This window comes from Nicotiana tomentosiformis, chromosome 11 (genome assembly GCF_000390325.3).
Source record: "Nicotiana tomentosiformis chromosome 11, ASM39032v3, whole genome shotgun sequence".
Taxonomy (NCBI): Eukaryota; Viridiplantae; Streptophyta; class Magnoliopsida; order Solanales; family Solanaceae; genus Nicotiana; species Nicotiana tomentosiformis.
In genome coordinates this window covers 111,366,812-111,381,980 of record NC_090822.1, presented here as the reverse complement: position 1 = coordinate 111,381,980, position 15,169 = coordinate 111,366,812, and the positions used below count along the sequence as shown (strand labels likewise).

Here is a 15,169-nt window from a genome sequence, read left to right as displayed (position 1 = left end):
ATCCTAAATAATGTACAACTCTAATAATGGAAGTAGATCATATGATTGGCACTAATAACCGCTTTAATTTGATCTGTTTCGGGATTTTCGCCGTGATCTTCGACCGGTTACTGATATCTCGCCATTCCGTTTTACTCCTTACTCGACGTCAGTCATGCTTGATCTCGATTGTTGCTGGCCTCGATCTCAATGAACACTTCGATCTCCAGGCTTGATGTTCTATCTTCGAGCTCGAGCCCGATCTATTATGAGGTTACCCTCGAGGCAACTCCCCTGCCAACGAAATCGGGTATGCCCGATTTCGACCATATATAAAAACCATTAATTTTATCAGACATCTAACAAAAGTGCGTCCGAGAATCTGGAACTAATATTTTGGAGGTAAGGCTTCACGTAAGAGTCTGCCTTATAACCACTGAACTTAGAATGATTTTTCATAAATAAGCACAAAAAATAAGAAAAAGAAGAAAAGAGCTTCTGATGTATTCTCTTTTTTTATTTGGGGGGTTTCTCGATGAATGAACAACGGTTGCTACCCAATTTTACTTTTTAAAACCGTTTCTCTAATAAGCGTCGTTTGTTTTCCCTAATATGGCAGCCGTTTGCTTCGTTTGCTTTTACCAATAAATCAACAGGGGTGAAAGAATTAAACACATTAGCGTTTCAACCAAAACCATAAGGTCTTCAATTCCAATTGCAGCCAGAATGGAGAATAAATTAAAGATAGAGTAAGAAATCAATTGAGGAGAAGCAATTTCTCTCTGTAAAAATATCTGAGGTACAAAATTCTTCATGTTTGATTGGTGTTTGATCATGTGTCTCCTTATTAAACTTTTTTTTACCAGCTTCTTACATTAATTTTTTGCAGAGTATAAGTCAAAGCATTGGATTCCTGTGAATTTTTCGACTCTTACTTCTTTTTCTTTTTATTGGGATTTCCAGTGTTTGTCTTGACAGTGGGATTAGGCTTTGAAGATATGTTTTATTTATACGTCATCTTTGGCCATCCTTGTGTTCGTCATTTTTCCTGTTTGTTTTAAGCTTCAATTTCCAATTTTGCTATGACTTTTGATATATATTACTCTATGCTTGTAATACATCAACAACTTACTTCAACTGGGTTCGGAAAAAATTTTACTTTATAACATTCAATCTTAATTCTTCTATATAATATGGGGTGAGTACAAAATTATATATTTTGGATGCCCAACTTATAGTTAATTTATTTCCTATAAAGTATTTCAATCGTTCTTCTAAATCTTTTTTCTCCTTTGTCATTGTTTTGGTTATTTCCCTCTTTCTTGTAACAATTATCTATAATTATTTTATTTGTTATTGTAACTTGTAATAGAGTAGGGCAATAACGAGTTATACTAGAAAATGATAACCAAGTCACAGTATAGGCATGAACAACAATCTCCTTTATACCGCAGCAATTTGACTATGCATGTAGTCTTTCAATGAAAAATAGTGAATGTTATGTCATCAGAAAAGCCACCTTACTTTCGTTTAACATGATTATTTCATTTTTTCTTTTTGCAGGACAAGATGTCTTCAGCTCTTGGTTGTCGAACGATTCTTCTGTTTGTCCAAAGTTTATTAGGAGATTCAAAAATTTTCTGCGCCGCCTTCCCTTCATTGTTTATTTAATATTTTTACCTTATTCTAACTGTAATTTCTTTTGCAGAACAAAATATTGAGAGCCCTCTTAATAGCCTGCTGCAACACCTTTGGAAGAACAAGGAAGGTGAGAGTGCTCTCTAGCACTTCTATTTAAGTAAAGCCTATATCTATTTTCTTATCTATCACTTAAATCTAATAGAGGCATTTGTCTGTTTGTATGGAACCTTTATATTTTCACAAACTTCAGAATCAAAATCATGTGCATGTACTTAAAAGTTCACTTGAAGTATTTGTATGGCTTAAGCTTAGGATTGGAATGAAATTTATAAAGACTGTCGAAGCGACCAATTTGGTATAGAAAGATGGTAATGAAGCATTTTTTTAGCTGGAGAAGCAATTGATAGTTAACTAAGTCCCTCAATATCTTGGTATAGGCTTCAAGTGCAAGAGAAAATAAGTAGGAATTAGGTGGTTGAGAACTTCCTAGGATTTGACTTAATAGATAGGTACAAGAAGACCTTGGGTTGTTTTCTTTCCATGTTTCCTTGGTTATAACTTATAAGCAAAAAAGTGTGAATCATGACCTAATGTAATTTGCTAGGATGCTGCGGCAAGCAAAGAGATCGAGAACATAGCTGTTTCAGCAAGATGTGGAGCTTATTGATGTGAAGAGCCTGCCTTCTATTATACAAATTAGTGAACAGGAGGCGATGCTTCCTTATGGTTGCCTCTATTATGACTGCTTAAATCTATCTTTTCTTCTCCATTTGAATTATCTCCATTTTAATAGTTAAACTTAGTATTTACCGACAGTTCTATTTAATTTAATAGTTTATCCAAGAGTTACTTAATGAATCGGTTTGGATAGATATTACTAATGATGAAATAATTTCTTTCATATGTCTGTCATCAAAGCTTGCTTTTGTAATCAATATTTATGTATTATTTTTTAACTTGAAGTAGTTGTATGACCACATCTTTTATCAGTGCAAGTAGCTCTTTATTTGCCTTTTCATTTCAACTTATTTTCCTTCACCAAATTCTTTCATTGAGTATCTTTGATTGATTTTGCTTAAGACTCAGAAGAACTCTTGCATTTGATAAACTAATGTCCTTTTTTAGAAGCATTTTTGGAAGTAACAAATATTACTTTGAGTAGTTTCAAATCTAATTTAACTTGAATGATTTTTTGAACGCTAAAAGTCCGTTTTGTGTGATCTAAATGTTAAAAAATTAATGTTTCTCCTTAGCATGAGTAACAAAATAAAATACTTTTAGATAAGTCCTTAATATATATTTGACTAAGAGAATCATGTATTTACCTCTTCTCCACCCAAAGATATATGTATAAATATATTTTTTTAAACTGAACATTTTGCTTAAATATTTTTCTATTTCTTCTTTTCCGAAAGAATTTTTGATAGTGTAAAATGTTATTTTTAAACTGAACTATTCTAATTATGTTTTTCATGATCACGCGAAGCGCGGCATATTCACTAGTTACACATAATTAGGAATATATTATATCATAGCTAATTCATAAGGAATCATCACTCTAATGTACATCTTGTTGCATGTAAGATGACAAGATTATTCAAGTACTTAATTCTACTATATCCTAAGCCATGGATCAAGTAATAGGAACTACACCCGTATCTGTATCTAACCCCAAGTCTCTCCACACAGCAACTGAAGCATCAACTATATTATATTTACACGGTCTCTGAAAATCATGTTCGGCATCACAACCAGTAGTTGAGTCACATTCATCCACAACTTTAGCCGTTACACTCTTCCCATTATATAATTGGCCCTAATATGTATCTTGTTTCCACATCTTGAACCTCTAGCGTACCAACCAGTAGACAATGCCACTATTCTTTCATTATTATCATGATATTGACCATCACATATTGATGGTCCGCCACCATCTCCGCCTTCACTGAAATCGTTAAGGGTAAGTTAGGAGGAGGTGGAGGCTGTGAAAGGAGGCGAACACCGGTAAATGGGATGTGTACCGTGGCAATTGACTTGACCAGATGGCTGGCAATTCTTACAAATATTTGTACCAACATCAGGGTCATCGTTGCATCTTCCTCTTATGCATATAAGTTGGCCGTCACAATCGTTCAAGGTTTGACAAGGGCCGTTGCATGAGGAAATGGCAGAAGAAGAAGAGATGAAAATTGTGAAAGTGCAAAGAGAAACAAAGATGAGCTTAATGATCATATTGGTGGCTATGTTTGTAAAAATGTGAATGTTAATGAGTAAGAGATGTTGTGGGGTGAACAAGTCTGAGCAAAATCAGCGAATTTATATAGGCAATAAGAAAACGAATGAAGGTGGATTCTTGACTATTCAAATAAAGAACTTGCGTGGAAAGTGGATGCACAACTAGACTTGTGACGTCAAAAGCTGACTCAAACTTATTTAAAATTAGATTTGTGTTTGGGCATGAATATAATGATTTTGGGATATTTTGAATTTTTGTGAGTTGAAAAATTATTTTTTGGAGTTTTTAAAATTTTCAAAAAATTTCGAAATTTATCTTGAAATTCAAGAATTTCATGACCAAACACTGATTTCGTAAAAAAACTACAAAAATTTTCGGAAAAAAAAAGGAATTTTTTTTATGGCCAAACAGGCCCTAAATAGTTTCACATAAAGCTAATGGCTTGCTTCGTTTCCTCGACTGACTTTCTGTTTCCCCTTTATGTTTACTTGACTTGACTTTCTCAAGAGAAAGGAAATTTAAGTTTATTGGTTCTTTTTTGTAATACGAAAATTAACTTTCACGTCTCATATATAGACTGCATATGTCAATTTAAAGGGCAAACTTAATTACCATCATCATCAGTTTGCAAATTCATTATTTTTTTTATTTTTTTTGGTAAATAAAGAATTTTATTACCAATTGGTCATTATGGACATAAGGAGAAAAGAAACAGCAGACTGTTGAACATATTGTTCAACAGCTGATACTAAGCAAAACATCTACTACCTGATACTACAAACTTCTACTGCTACCTTAGTGCTAAGGATAAAAGTTCAACATTTCCAATTTTCGAGCAAGCCTTGGATTCATTGATCCCCTAAAACAAACTTCTTGAATGATTTGCTTTATAATAAGATCTGGTGTTGAATTCATTATTGCTAAAGCCACAAACTTATATAATATTGCTACTGCTCGACTATCATGAAAATACTTGTTATTAGCATAGTATATATATATATATATATATATATATATATATATATATATATATATATATATATATATATAAATTTTATACTTTTTGTAGTTATCGGATATAAATAATTTCGACCGCGGGCTAAAAGCCCAAAACAATATTGGGACAAAAACACAAATAACCAATATTTAAGAAAATTTTATAAAATCCTAGCAGCAATACATGATTAACAAATATAACAGCTAATTAATTACATTCCTTAATAAAACCTATAAATCTAGACCGTGAATCACGTTAAAAAATATTCCAAATATTTCAGTTCCTAAAAATCCTTCATCAAATTTCTTGCCATCACCTAAATCACATTCATTGCTAAAACATTATCCCCTCCTCCTCCCCCATAAATCACGTTTAAGTTGCCCCACATAATAAATTTTAGAGTATATATTAAGTTTGTGTGTGTGTATATATATATATATATATATATATATATATAGTATATTATACATATATATACCTAAACAAAATTAAATAAATAGAATATATACTATGTATTTCGTAGACAAAAGCATATACTATTATTATACCTAAATACAATTAAAATACATGGTATATTATATTTATTTAATTGTATTAACTAGGTATAAAAATTGTATGTACTTTGTCTTCAAAATACAGAATTAAATAAATAGAATATATACTATGTATTTCGAAGACAAAAGCATATACTATTATTATACCTAAATACAATTAAAATACATGGAATATTATATTTATTTAATTGTATTAACTAGGTATAAAAATTGTATGTACTCTGTCTTCAAAATACATGGTATATTCTATTTATCTAATTGGGTTTAGTTAGTACGTACTTTATCTATATATTATCCAACATTTTGAGGATTCGATTATGGGATAATTAAGGAACTGTGTGAAAATTTCTCCATTTTTTATCCCTTAAGTAAATAAAAGAAGAGTTGTGTGACCCCTTGATTTGTGGATTAGTTTATTTTTAAAACTGCTAAGAGGAGAGAGAGGGTGAAACATAAATAAGGATAGACATCATATCCCTTGATTTGTGCCATTTAATGTGCTAATATTGTAAAAACAATTGCTATATATGAAATAAACAAAAAATGATATCATTTTTTTAAATAACTTTTTAAAAGTGATCACCCGTGTAATTTTCTCAAAAATATTTTGGTTTCCGGAATCAAACCAAACTGAATTTTGAAAAGAAAGTACTTCCCCAAAGGTAAACTGTCGCACAAAGAAACATATGATCTCAAAATAAATTCAAGGACCAGTTCAAACGTACAACTTATCTCCAAATTTGTTTTTGAACAAAATTAAATCAAAATCAAATGTAAACACTAAACACCATCTAGTACGTGTTGGCACATGATAGAAAATGTAAACATTCCCTCCTTCATCGTTTGGGTAAAGTGTTTCAAAAAATGTTTAAATAGTCTTGGTCTACTCCATCACTTGCCTTAAGATTTTGGAGTGAATAGGCAGATGTCTCATGTGGTAGAAGAGCCAAATTTAAAAAGGCTCACACTCATAAGTAGAAACTTAAAAGGAAAATTACTTTGCGCATCCTTACCTGAAAACAAAAATTCAAATTTCTCCCTTTCACTCTACACTTGGGCTTCGTCGAAGTATCAGAGAAAATGACACTATATAGCGCTCTAAAAATAATAGCAAAACAAAGGAATATTATATATATATATATATATATATTGTATGCTATATACAAAAATTATATAAATTTTATGCACTTTTTCGGCTACCAAATATAAATAGTTTCTGATGCTGACTGAAAGTGAAAAAAAACCCCACGAAATATGTATCAAAACAAGCTCTAATGAAAGGGTGAAGTACACAAATGGCCCTCAAAGGATGGTCTTGAACGTTTGTCCGGAGAAATTCAAGTTTAACAAGTGTTGTCCATCACTCATCCTATGAAAAATACTTTTAACTTTTGACCTTGAGTTATGCTCATGGGACAAGCAAGGGTCACAAGTTAAAAGACCACCCGAAGTATCATATTTCTGCAATTTTTTGCTAATGAAACATACGAATGTCTTTTTCTTGGGCTGAGTCCTCTCATGTGTTTTCCATTTGTCCGAGTTCTTTCTTGTATATTCAGATTTTCTCCAACAAATTTTGCACCTTCTTTCTGTCAACAAGTTAGTAACTAGTGTTGGAGCAAACACAGAACCATATTGTTCGTAAACTATATATGCAAAAAATCAATGTAATATAATTTGACAACTGTACACTCAGTAGAAGCTGAGAAAATGAAATTACAAATTAACTTTTGCAGTATCGTTACTCGAAAATAAAACTAAAATTAATCTCTTTCATCTTCCACAAAGTAAGTATCAAGAAACATGTAGCAAGACAAATCAATGAAACATACAAATGGGCTCTCCACTGGGCCTAAGTCCTCTCATGAAATAGAATTATTTTTTCTCTAACCCTTCCAAAAGTTTGTAAATTCATTTCAAAACAAAGTCTCAATCACATTAATGGAAGCTATGACCCAAAATAATCCCTAGAGAGAACTCATCTTTCTTGTATATTCAGATTCTCCCAAAAGAAAAAGAACTTGCACCATTCTTTCGATAAACTAACAGTAATAGGGAAATATAATTAAGTTATATGGAGCACAGGTCGTAAGCTACTGAACGGGCTCAAAGACAAGTGCAAAATACACACTTTACCATGTCAGAAAAAAATATGTCTAATATATACACTTTGGAAGAGTTCAAGTGTTCAATAGTAACAAGTCCAAGTTACAGTGCCAAAGTAAAAAAACTGACAAGATTAGGGGCACCTTATGTATTTGACCCGACTTACGGTTGTTATGAATGCCAACTAAAAGAGTGGTCAAAAACAACCTAAGGAATAATAGTCATCGCCTCGTCATGACCATTCCTCGTTTTTGGCGTTTTAGGAATCATAAAACTAGAATTCCGCCTAATTCCCAGATTTTCGTATGCTATATATTGAATGACTTTTTCCATAGAACGAGGAACTTGTATTTATTCAGATGTAATAGTAGATAATTTCCAAAAAAATGTATGAAAGGACATCCAAGCAAGGATGGATGGTAGAAATAAAAATAATTGTTTGCATAAATGTTGCCATATCGGGCGATAACTCTAGTTTAATGATATAATAATGTAATATAATCAAGAATGCGACTCGAAATCAGTCCAGCAAATAAGGTTGCACATATGAATGAAGATTTGAACAGAAGGTTCAGCTCTTCTATTAGGTCATTGAAGTTGGAAAATGCATACACTTGATTTCATGAGAAAAAAGAATGTTAACAAGTTACCTTTCTATCAATACTTTTGTATTTTCAAATTTTACTGCATTGGTAGACTTATCTTGCTTTCAACTCTGAAATTGATAGTCCATTTATCGAATATCTTTCTACTTCTTCATAGATCTGTGCTTGTTGATCCCCCCTTTCTATGAAAAATCCGGGTCGCTCTGGTGATGGTGGTGGTTGCCTCGACTCGTTAGTAAGCATGGAAACCACAGTTGACATTGAAGGCCTATCTTTTGCATAGTCTTGCACACACAAGAGTCCCACGTGAATGCATCTCATTACTTCGTCGCGCGAGCATGACTCAATTAGTGTTGCATCTATTAGCTCCAAAGCTCTCTCTTCTCTCCATAATTCCCATGCCTGAAACATACAAATGCATGGTATTATGTTTCTCTGTTTCATGAGATAAGTTCATAAATAAGTCTAGAGACATACCAGTCTTATGAGGTTTAGTGGGTGCTCAGAATCATAGCAGCTGTTGTTTTTCTTCCCACTAACAATTTCTAAGAGTAAAACTCCAAAGCTGAATACATCTGTCTTTGTTGAAACAATGCCTCTTAAGGCATACTCTGGAGACATATAGCCACTGAAGTTATGTTTGAAAGTGTATTTAGACTTTTGAGTACATATAAACTTGTATATGACTATAAGTTCAATTTGGTTGAAACTATGGTTTTTCACTTACTGTGTTCCAACAATTCTTTTCGTATTTGCTTCAGATTCTTGCTGTCCAAAAATCCTCGCCATGCCAAAGTCCGATATCTTTGGATTCATGTCACTGTCAAGTAATATGTTGCTCGCTTTTAAATCTCTATGAACAACTGTCAACCTTGAATATTTATGCAGATAGAGTAGACCTTGAGCAACCCCTTCGATGATTCTGAATCGAATGCCCCAATTTATTTGCTCTTTTTTGTTAGTATCTGTTCATATCATTATACAGGATTAAAATGAAGCAGCTTGTGGACAAGTACATTGCAAGTTGCTTACAAGTATATATTCTAATTGTTGATGAAGCAAAGTGCGGTATTTACCAAAAAGGAAGAAGTCTAGGCTTTTGTTATGCATGTATTCATATACTAAAATCCTTTCTTGGCGTTGAGTACAGTAGCCTAAAAGCCTAACAAGTTTAGTGTGTTGAAGTTTTGCAATCAATAGAATTTCATTCTTGAACTCCAGCAGACCCTGTCCAGAACTTGTTGAAAGCCTTTTTATAGCTACTTCTTGACCATCAGGCAACTTTCCCTGAATATAATGACTGGTTTCAGTTTATTTCTTACAAGAATCGTATTCATTCAATGTTTTACCTTATAAACCGGTCCAAAGCCACCCTCTCCAAGCTTATTTCCTAGTGAAAAACTGTTCGTGGCAATTGCCAGGCTCTCGAAGCTGTTTAATTGCACTTCTTCACTCATCTTCTTGTCCATCTTTCTCCTTTTCGCTCTATTTGTTGTTTGATTAAGCAATAGCAAAGCTGTTGCTTTTGCTTTCCCTGATAGTGAAAGAGAAAGTAATGAGATATTGAAGCCAAGTAAAGGACAGCCCAGTGCACCAAGCTCCCGCTATTGTACGCAGCCTTACCCTGCATTTCTGTAAGAGGCTGTTTCCACGGCTTGAGCCCGAAATATTGAAGCCAAGTATTAAAGTTTATTGTTGTATCAAGCTTTATAGCAAAATTCTTCAAGTTCTCACCTTTCCTGTGCAGAAGGTAGCATAGGGAGCTAAGTCCTATGAATATTGTCAAACCAATTGCAACTATAAGCCATATCCACCATTTTATTGCTGCATCAACAAAATGAATCAAAATATAAAGCATATTTTGGGACATATTATATATATATATATATATATATATATATATATATATATATATATGTATATATATATATATATATATGCATCTATCCTGCCCACTTAAATTTTGGAACTGTGAGATGCATTTTACATTCAACATTTTTATACAGATTATCTAAAGGACCATTATACACTCGATACAATGACCAGACACAAGGACCATTATGATACTCTATTAAACGGACCATATCGAGGAGCAATCAAAAAAATGTTTTCACCTTCAATCATAAACAATACTTCACTAGAAAATTTTAAGGAGTAAATAGGATACATACAATGGTGATTAACCCCTCTTTTCTCATATCTACAAAAAGAGAAAGAAAACATATAAGTAGTGGAATCTACTACCTCCTCTTTATGACCTTAGTTCAGAACTTCAGATTAAAAACTAAAAAGACGGCTAGCTATGAGACCTCGATAGAGCAATCTCAAAGGAAAAACTAACAGAAGCTAGAAGAAATGCAGTTTAAAAAGTGAGATTAATCTACTAATTCAGGAGGTACTATTCAGTTAACAAAATGCAAAAACAAAATTTGTATACTATACGTACAAGTTCTTTGAGATGAATCAGATAATCTTGGCGTTGAATTGGGAGATGGTGCTGGTGATAAAGCCGGAGGAATTGAGATTGTGCTTGGTACATTTGTAGCGCTCCCATTTCTTGTTGGCTCCGAATCTAGGAAAAGACATTGCACAATTTCTAGTTAGAGCACAATCTACTGGCGCTAATAACATGCTAGACATGCAAGTATAAGTGCAAGGAATTCGTTCGAATTTTCCTGAGGCAAAACTGGCAACTGGCAGGAGTATATTTCCAGTACTATTATTTCCAGATTTCCATCCAAATCCCGGACATCTCCATTTTGCTTCCACTTTTTTGCTAAATTGAATCACCTCCAATTTAGCAGGTCAAGGATCGTGTCAACAAAAACAACAAAAAAACCTAGTGAAATCTCACAAGTGGGATTTGGGGAGGGTAGTGTGTACGCAGACTTTACCCCTACCTTATGAAGTTAGAGAGATTGTTTCCGAAAGACCCCCGGCTCAAAAACAGTAAAAATGAAGAAATAGAGAAACAATAGCAACTACAAAGTAATAAGACAATGGAAGCAAATAATACAACGAGTAATAACAGAGGTCAAGGATCGCGTGACACTGAAAAATAAGTGAACAAACTTACAAAAAAAAAAAAGGAAAATGACCACTATTTCCACTAGAACATTGTTTTTTATAGTCTTACTAATTTATAGTAGTATATTTGATTGTTTTCTTGGAGCAACAATCAAGTTGTCTCTGTGGCACAGATTCGAGCCGTGGAATCAGCCACTGATACTTGCATTAATAGGTTTCCTACATCACACTTCCTTAGGCTGCGGCTTTTCTCGGACCCTATGTGAATGCGGGATACTTTGTGCACCGTACAACCCTTTAATTAATTTTTACTTGGGTGAAAATCATTTACACCCCTCAACTTTGCTTTAAAAATCAAACTCCCCCCCAACATTGAACAATAGTCATTTTCCCCTCTTTTATACCATTGACCTTTTTAAATACATATTTTACCCTTCGATATCAACCTTTGTCTTTTTTTTTCTTTACTTTTTAAAATCAGGATACGTTTCTTTTATTTTTTAAAATGTATATAATAAAACTAAACCAAGTTAGGAGAAGATTCGAGAGACGTTTTCCTAAAGATAAGTCCATCAACGTGTCCTTGCATACCTTCACAGTGCTTTATATTAGTTTACCTCATAAAGTTCAGATTTAATCAGAGAGACTATTTTTGAGACGAAAAAAGAAGAGTGAGAAATAGTAATTAAGTAATATGCTCTATAGTAAAATAAATGAGCAGAATAAAAATATTTTAATTTAATTTATAGCAATCGAAGATCTAATATATATTTATAAAGTGACAATAAAATTGAGTAAAATTTTATAAATGAGTTTTGATCGGCATTAATAAAATAAAAATTAAGATAAATTTTATAACAAAATTCTAAAAGATTATCAATTTATATCATAAATGCATTCTAAATTATAATTTAAAAATTATTTCATTAATAACGATCAAAACTCATTTATTTATATAGGTGATAGAGAATTAGAGATGGAGTCCCCCCAAGAATAAGACAAGGGTGGGTTACTCTAGTGGCAAGCACCCTCCACTTCCAACCAAGAGGTTGTGAATTCGAGTCACCCCAAGAGCAAGGTGGGGAGTTCTTGGAGAGTTGAAGCCAAGGGTCTATCGGAAACAGCTTCTCTACCTCAGGGTAGAGTAAGATCTACGTACACGTACACGTACACATACATATATATATGTATGTATAATCGTAAAAAATAGCATTATATTTTGTAATAAAATTATAAAAAGATTATTTTACTTATAATGTTAATGAACTAAATTAAAAATCTATACTAAGATAGAAAATTATTTAAATTTTAGGCAAAATGTCTAGGTTAAAAAATAAATATTATTCTATATATTATAAAAAGGTATTATATAGATGGAGAATTACAAATGTCAAGAGCAAAATTGATATTGCATAGGATAAGAGGGGAAATGACTATTGTTTAAAGTTAAGGGAGGAGTTTGATTTTTAGAGCAAAGTTGAAGGGTGTAATTGATTTTCACCCATTTTTACTTAGTAGTGAGTAAAAAGTACTAGTAAGTATAAGAAAACAGACATTCATATTTCAGCAAGGTAGAAAAATCCAAATAATTTTCATCAACACATGTTAATCGCAGTCTTTTGGCTTTAATTATTTATAAATTTCCCACAAACAATTATCACATACTTTCCTGAATGGAGGCACTATATCCAGTCTTCTCATCCCAAAATTGTGACCACAACATAACACCACCATACTTGCGCGATTTCTTGATCACCGGAAGAATTTCGCCGATCAACACATCCGCCGGAATAAACCCACTTTCGGCAGCATCACGTGCTGCCGGAAGACTCTAAAATATCCTTGTAGCATTCACCGAAGACGTCCACCGGATCCAAGAATTTTCAATATTACCAGTATTATTAGGAGTGTACTGACACGGAGGATTATTGTAAAATTGGACCCAAACATTGTCAAAAAGACCTGTATTTAAAGCAGTACCAAGCAAACTATCGGGATATGGACATTGTGGAGCTGCTGTTAAGTACACTTTTTTTCCAATCCTACCATAATCTTTCAAGTATTTAGCTAGATCTTCATAGTAAAGAGATGATCCACGCGCAATATCAAAATCAATTCCGTCAAGAACAGCATTACCTAAAGGCCTAGAAGAGGAATTTCCGCCCAAAAATGTGTTCCATAAATAACGTGCAAAAATTTTGGCGTCTTCTCTTGAAGCTAAAGAGTAATTTCCAGCTCCACCACCAATGGATAACATTACTTTGACGCCTAGATTTTGGCAAAACTTGAGTTCTGGACCGACGGCGGCACAGCCGTTGACGGCGGGGTTGCAGTGACTGGCGAGATTGATTTCTGGAGTTTGGCCATTTCCGAATTCATTAAGAAACGCTAAGATGACATAGGAATATCTGCCGGAGGTACAGGTTTCGTTTAAGGTTGCTTCGTTTCCGTTTTGACCCCAGTAAATGGCTATGCAACTAGCAATTGGGGTTTGGATAAGAGCTAGGAACAAAACAGAAAAAATAAACTGATGTTTGGTCATTTTGGATAGAGTATATGGTACTTCAATGGTGAAACAGTGATTTGAGAGTGGGGAGAACCATAATTTGAGCATGAAATTGAAGAGAGAAGTGAAGAGGAAATGAGAAAATTCTGTATATTCTTCAACTACAAACACATCCTTACTGATCTCCACTATCCAGATGTAAATAGACTATATTACCCTCGTTCGTTCATTCTAATCTCAAGTCACTTCTTACTCTTCAACAGTCCCCTCAAGTTAGGTGGCCTAAAAACATTGAACTTGTTATAAGAAAAAATAAAATTACGGTTATAATCTTCGTCCCAAAAGTTTAATAACATATTTAATGATATATTTTTCTTCACTTTTTATACATATATAAAGGTCTTATAATAGATAAAAAATACACACAATTGAAAAAAAAAATCTCTTCCTTCTCTCTATCTCTATTTCTTATTCATATTTTACTAAATTATTTTTATTTCATAACACGTTATCAGCACGATACTCTTACTAATTGAAATATCTATTTCTAAAAAGTATTATCTCCTTCCTAAAAGAGTTCCGTTCAAAATTACTAGTCATATGCAAGTGTCATTTGGTTTCCACGACTTTTTATTTGCACGAAATGCTATGTGTTAATTACAATAGTCTTTACGATTTTTCATACAACCAATAATTTAAAAATTATTTATTTAATCTACTACTAGATGCAGTATGCATTAACTAATACTTAAATAAAGTAATATCATCAAGGTTTATATCTAGCTAGTCTATTGGGACATATTTTGTGTAAATACAGAATATGCTAGTAACAATGATTAAGCTTTATTATTTTCTGGAGTAGAATATATCTCATTATACTTTGAATTAATTTATGGTTAATGAAATGATAGTTCATGATATATAGTACTATATCTAAATAATATGTTTTGATAAGTTTACATCTAGTATATTAGTACGTGAGTATTTGCTAGACCAAAAGTATCATTGATAATATTCCTTATCATTTTTAATTCACTTATTTTTATCATAGTGTTTAATATGTTGAACTTACTAAAGTTTGAATTTATGGCTATGTAAAATTATGTTACATTCCCTAAGTGAATCAGATAATTTATGATAAACGTTATATAAAGATAAGACGGTGGGCTCAAGTCCCAATGCACCATGAGGGTAAGGCGTCGGGTGTGAGTCCCGATGCACCGTGATTTTAAGAGTTGTGTTTTGAGACCCAACTCATTATGGCCTAACATGCCCTTATATGGGTAAGAGTTGATGACATATTGATGATGTAATTGTGATGACCCAAAAAGTCATCTTTAAATTTAATAATTAATTATGTGTTCTAAAACCTCAAAAAGTACTATTTATTATCCCTCGACTTGCGTGCGTAATTCGTAAAAAAAAAATTATTTCTAGAAAGTTTTTATGTGAAAAATGGATTAAAATGTGAATTAGACATTTAAAACTCAATTGAGTTGACTTTGGTCAATATTTTGA

General features: G+C 32.8%; 1 protein-coding gene and 1 pseudogene across 1 annotated transcript; both read right to left on the bottom strand.

Moving 5' to 3' along the window:
* Nucleotides 1–3,129: 3,129 nt before the first annotated feature.
* LOC104085714 (kiwellin-like) lies at nt 3,130–3,897 on the bottom strand (annotated as a pseudogene).
* Nucleotides 3,898–7,933: 4,036 nt separating this feature from the next.
* LOC104085713 (G-type lectin S-receptor-like serine/threonine-protein kinase CES101) lies at nt 7,934–13,825 on the bottom strand. The gene is made up of 8 exons (XM_070188137.1): nt 13,282–13,825; nt 10,565–10,690; nt 9,853–9,942; nt 9,468–9,652; nt 9,195–9,405; nt 8,846–9,083; nt 8,596–8,746; nt 7,934–8,520 (listed from the first exon to the last, which is right to left on the bottom strand). Exons 1-8 carry the CDS (start codon nt 13,757–13,759, stop codon nt 8,212–8,214), a joined length of 1,788 nt encoding a protein of 595 aa, XP_070044238.1. The 5' UTR covers nt 13,760–13,825; the 3' UTR covers nt 7,934–8,211.
* Between the last annotated feature and the right edge of the window lie 1,344 nt (nt 13,826–15,169).

Excerpts from the sequence above, each read along its gene's own strand:
- LOC104085713 (XM_070188137.1), bottom strand. The coding sequence starts at position 13,759 with ATGCTCAAATTATGGTTCTCCCCACTCTCAAATCACTGTTTCACCATT. Across the intron at positions 10,691-13,281 it reads TTCCTCTTCTAGGCCTTTAG|ATTCGGAGCCAACAAGAAAT; the intron begins GTAATGCTGTTC and ends GTCTTTTCCTAG. Across the intron at positions 8,747-8,845 it reads AAAAGAATTGTTGGAACACA|TGGCTATATGTCTCCAGAGT; the intron begins GTAAGTGAAAAA and ends ACATAACTTCAG.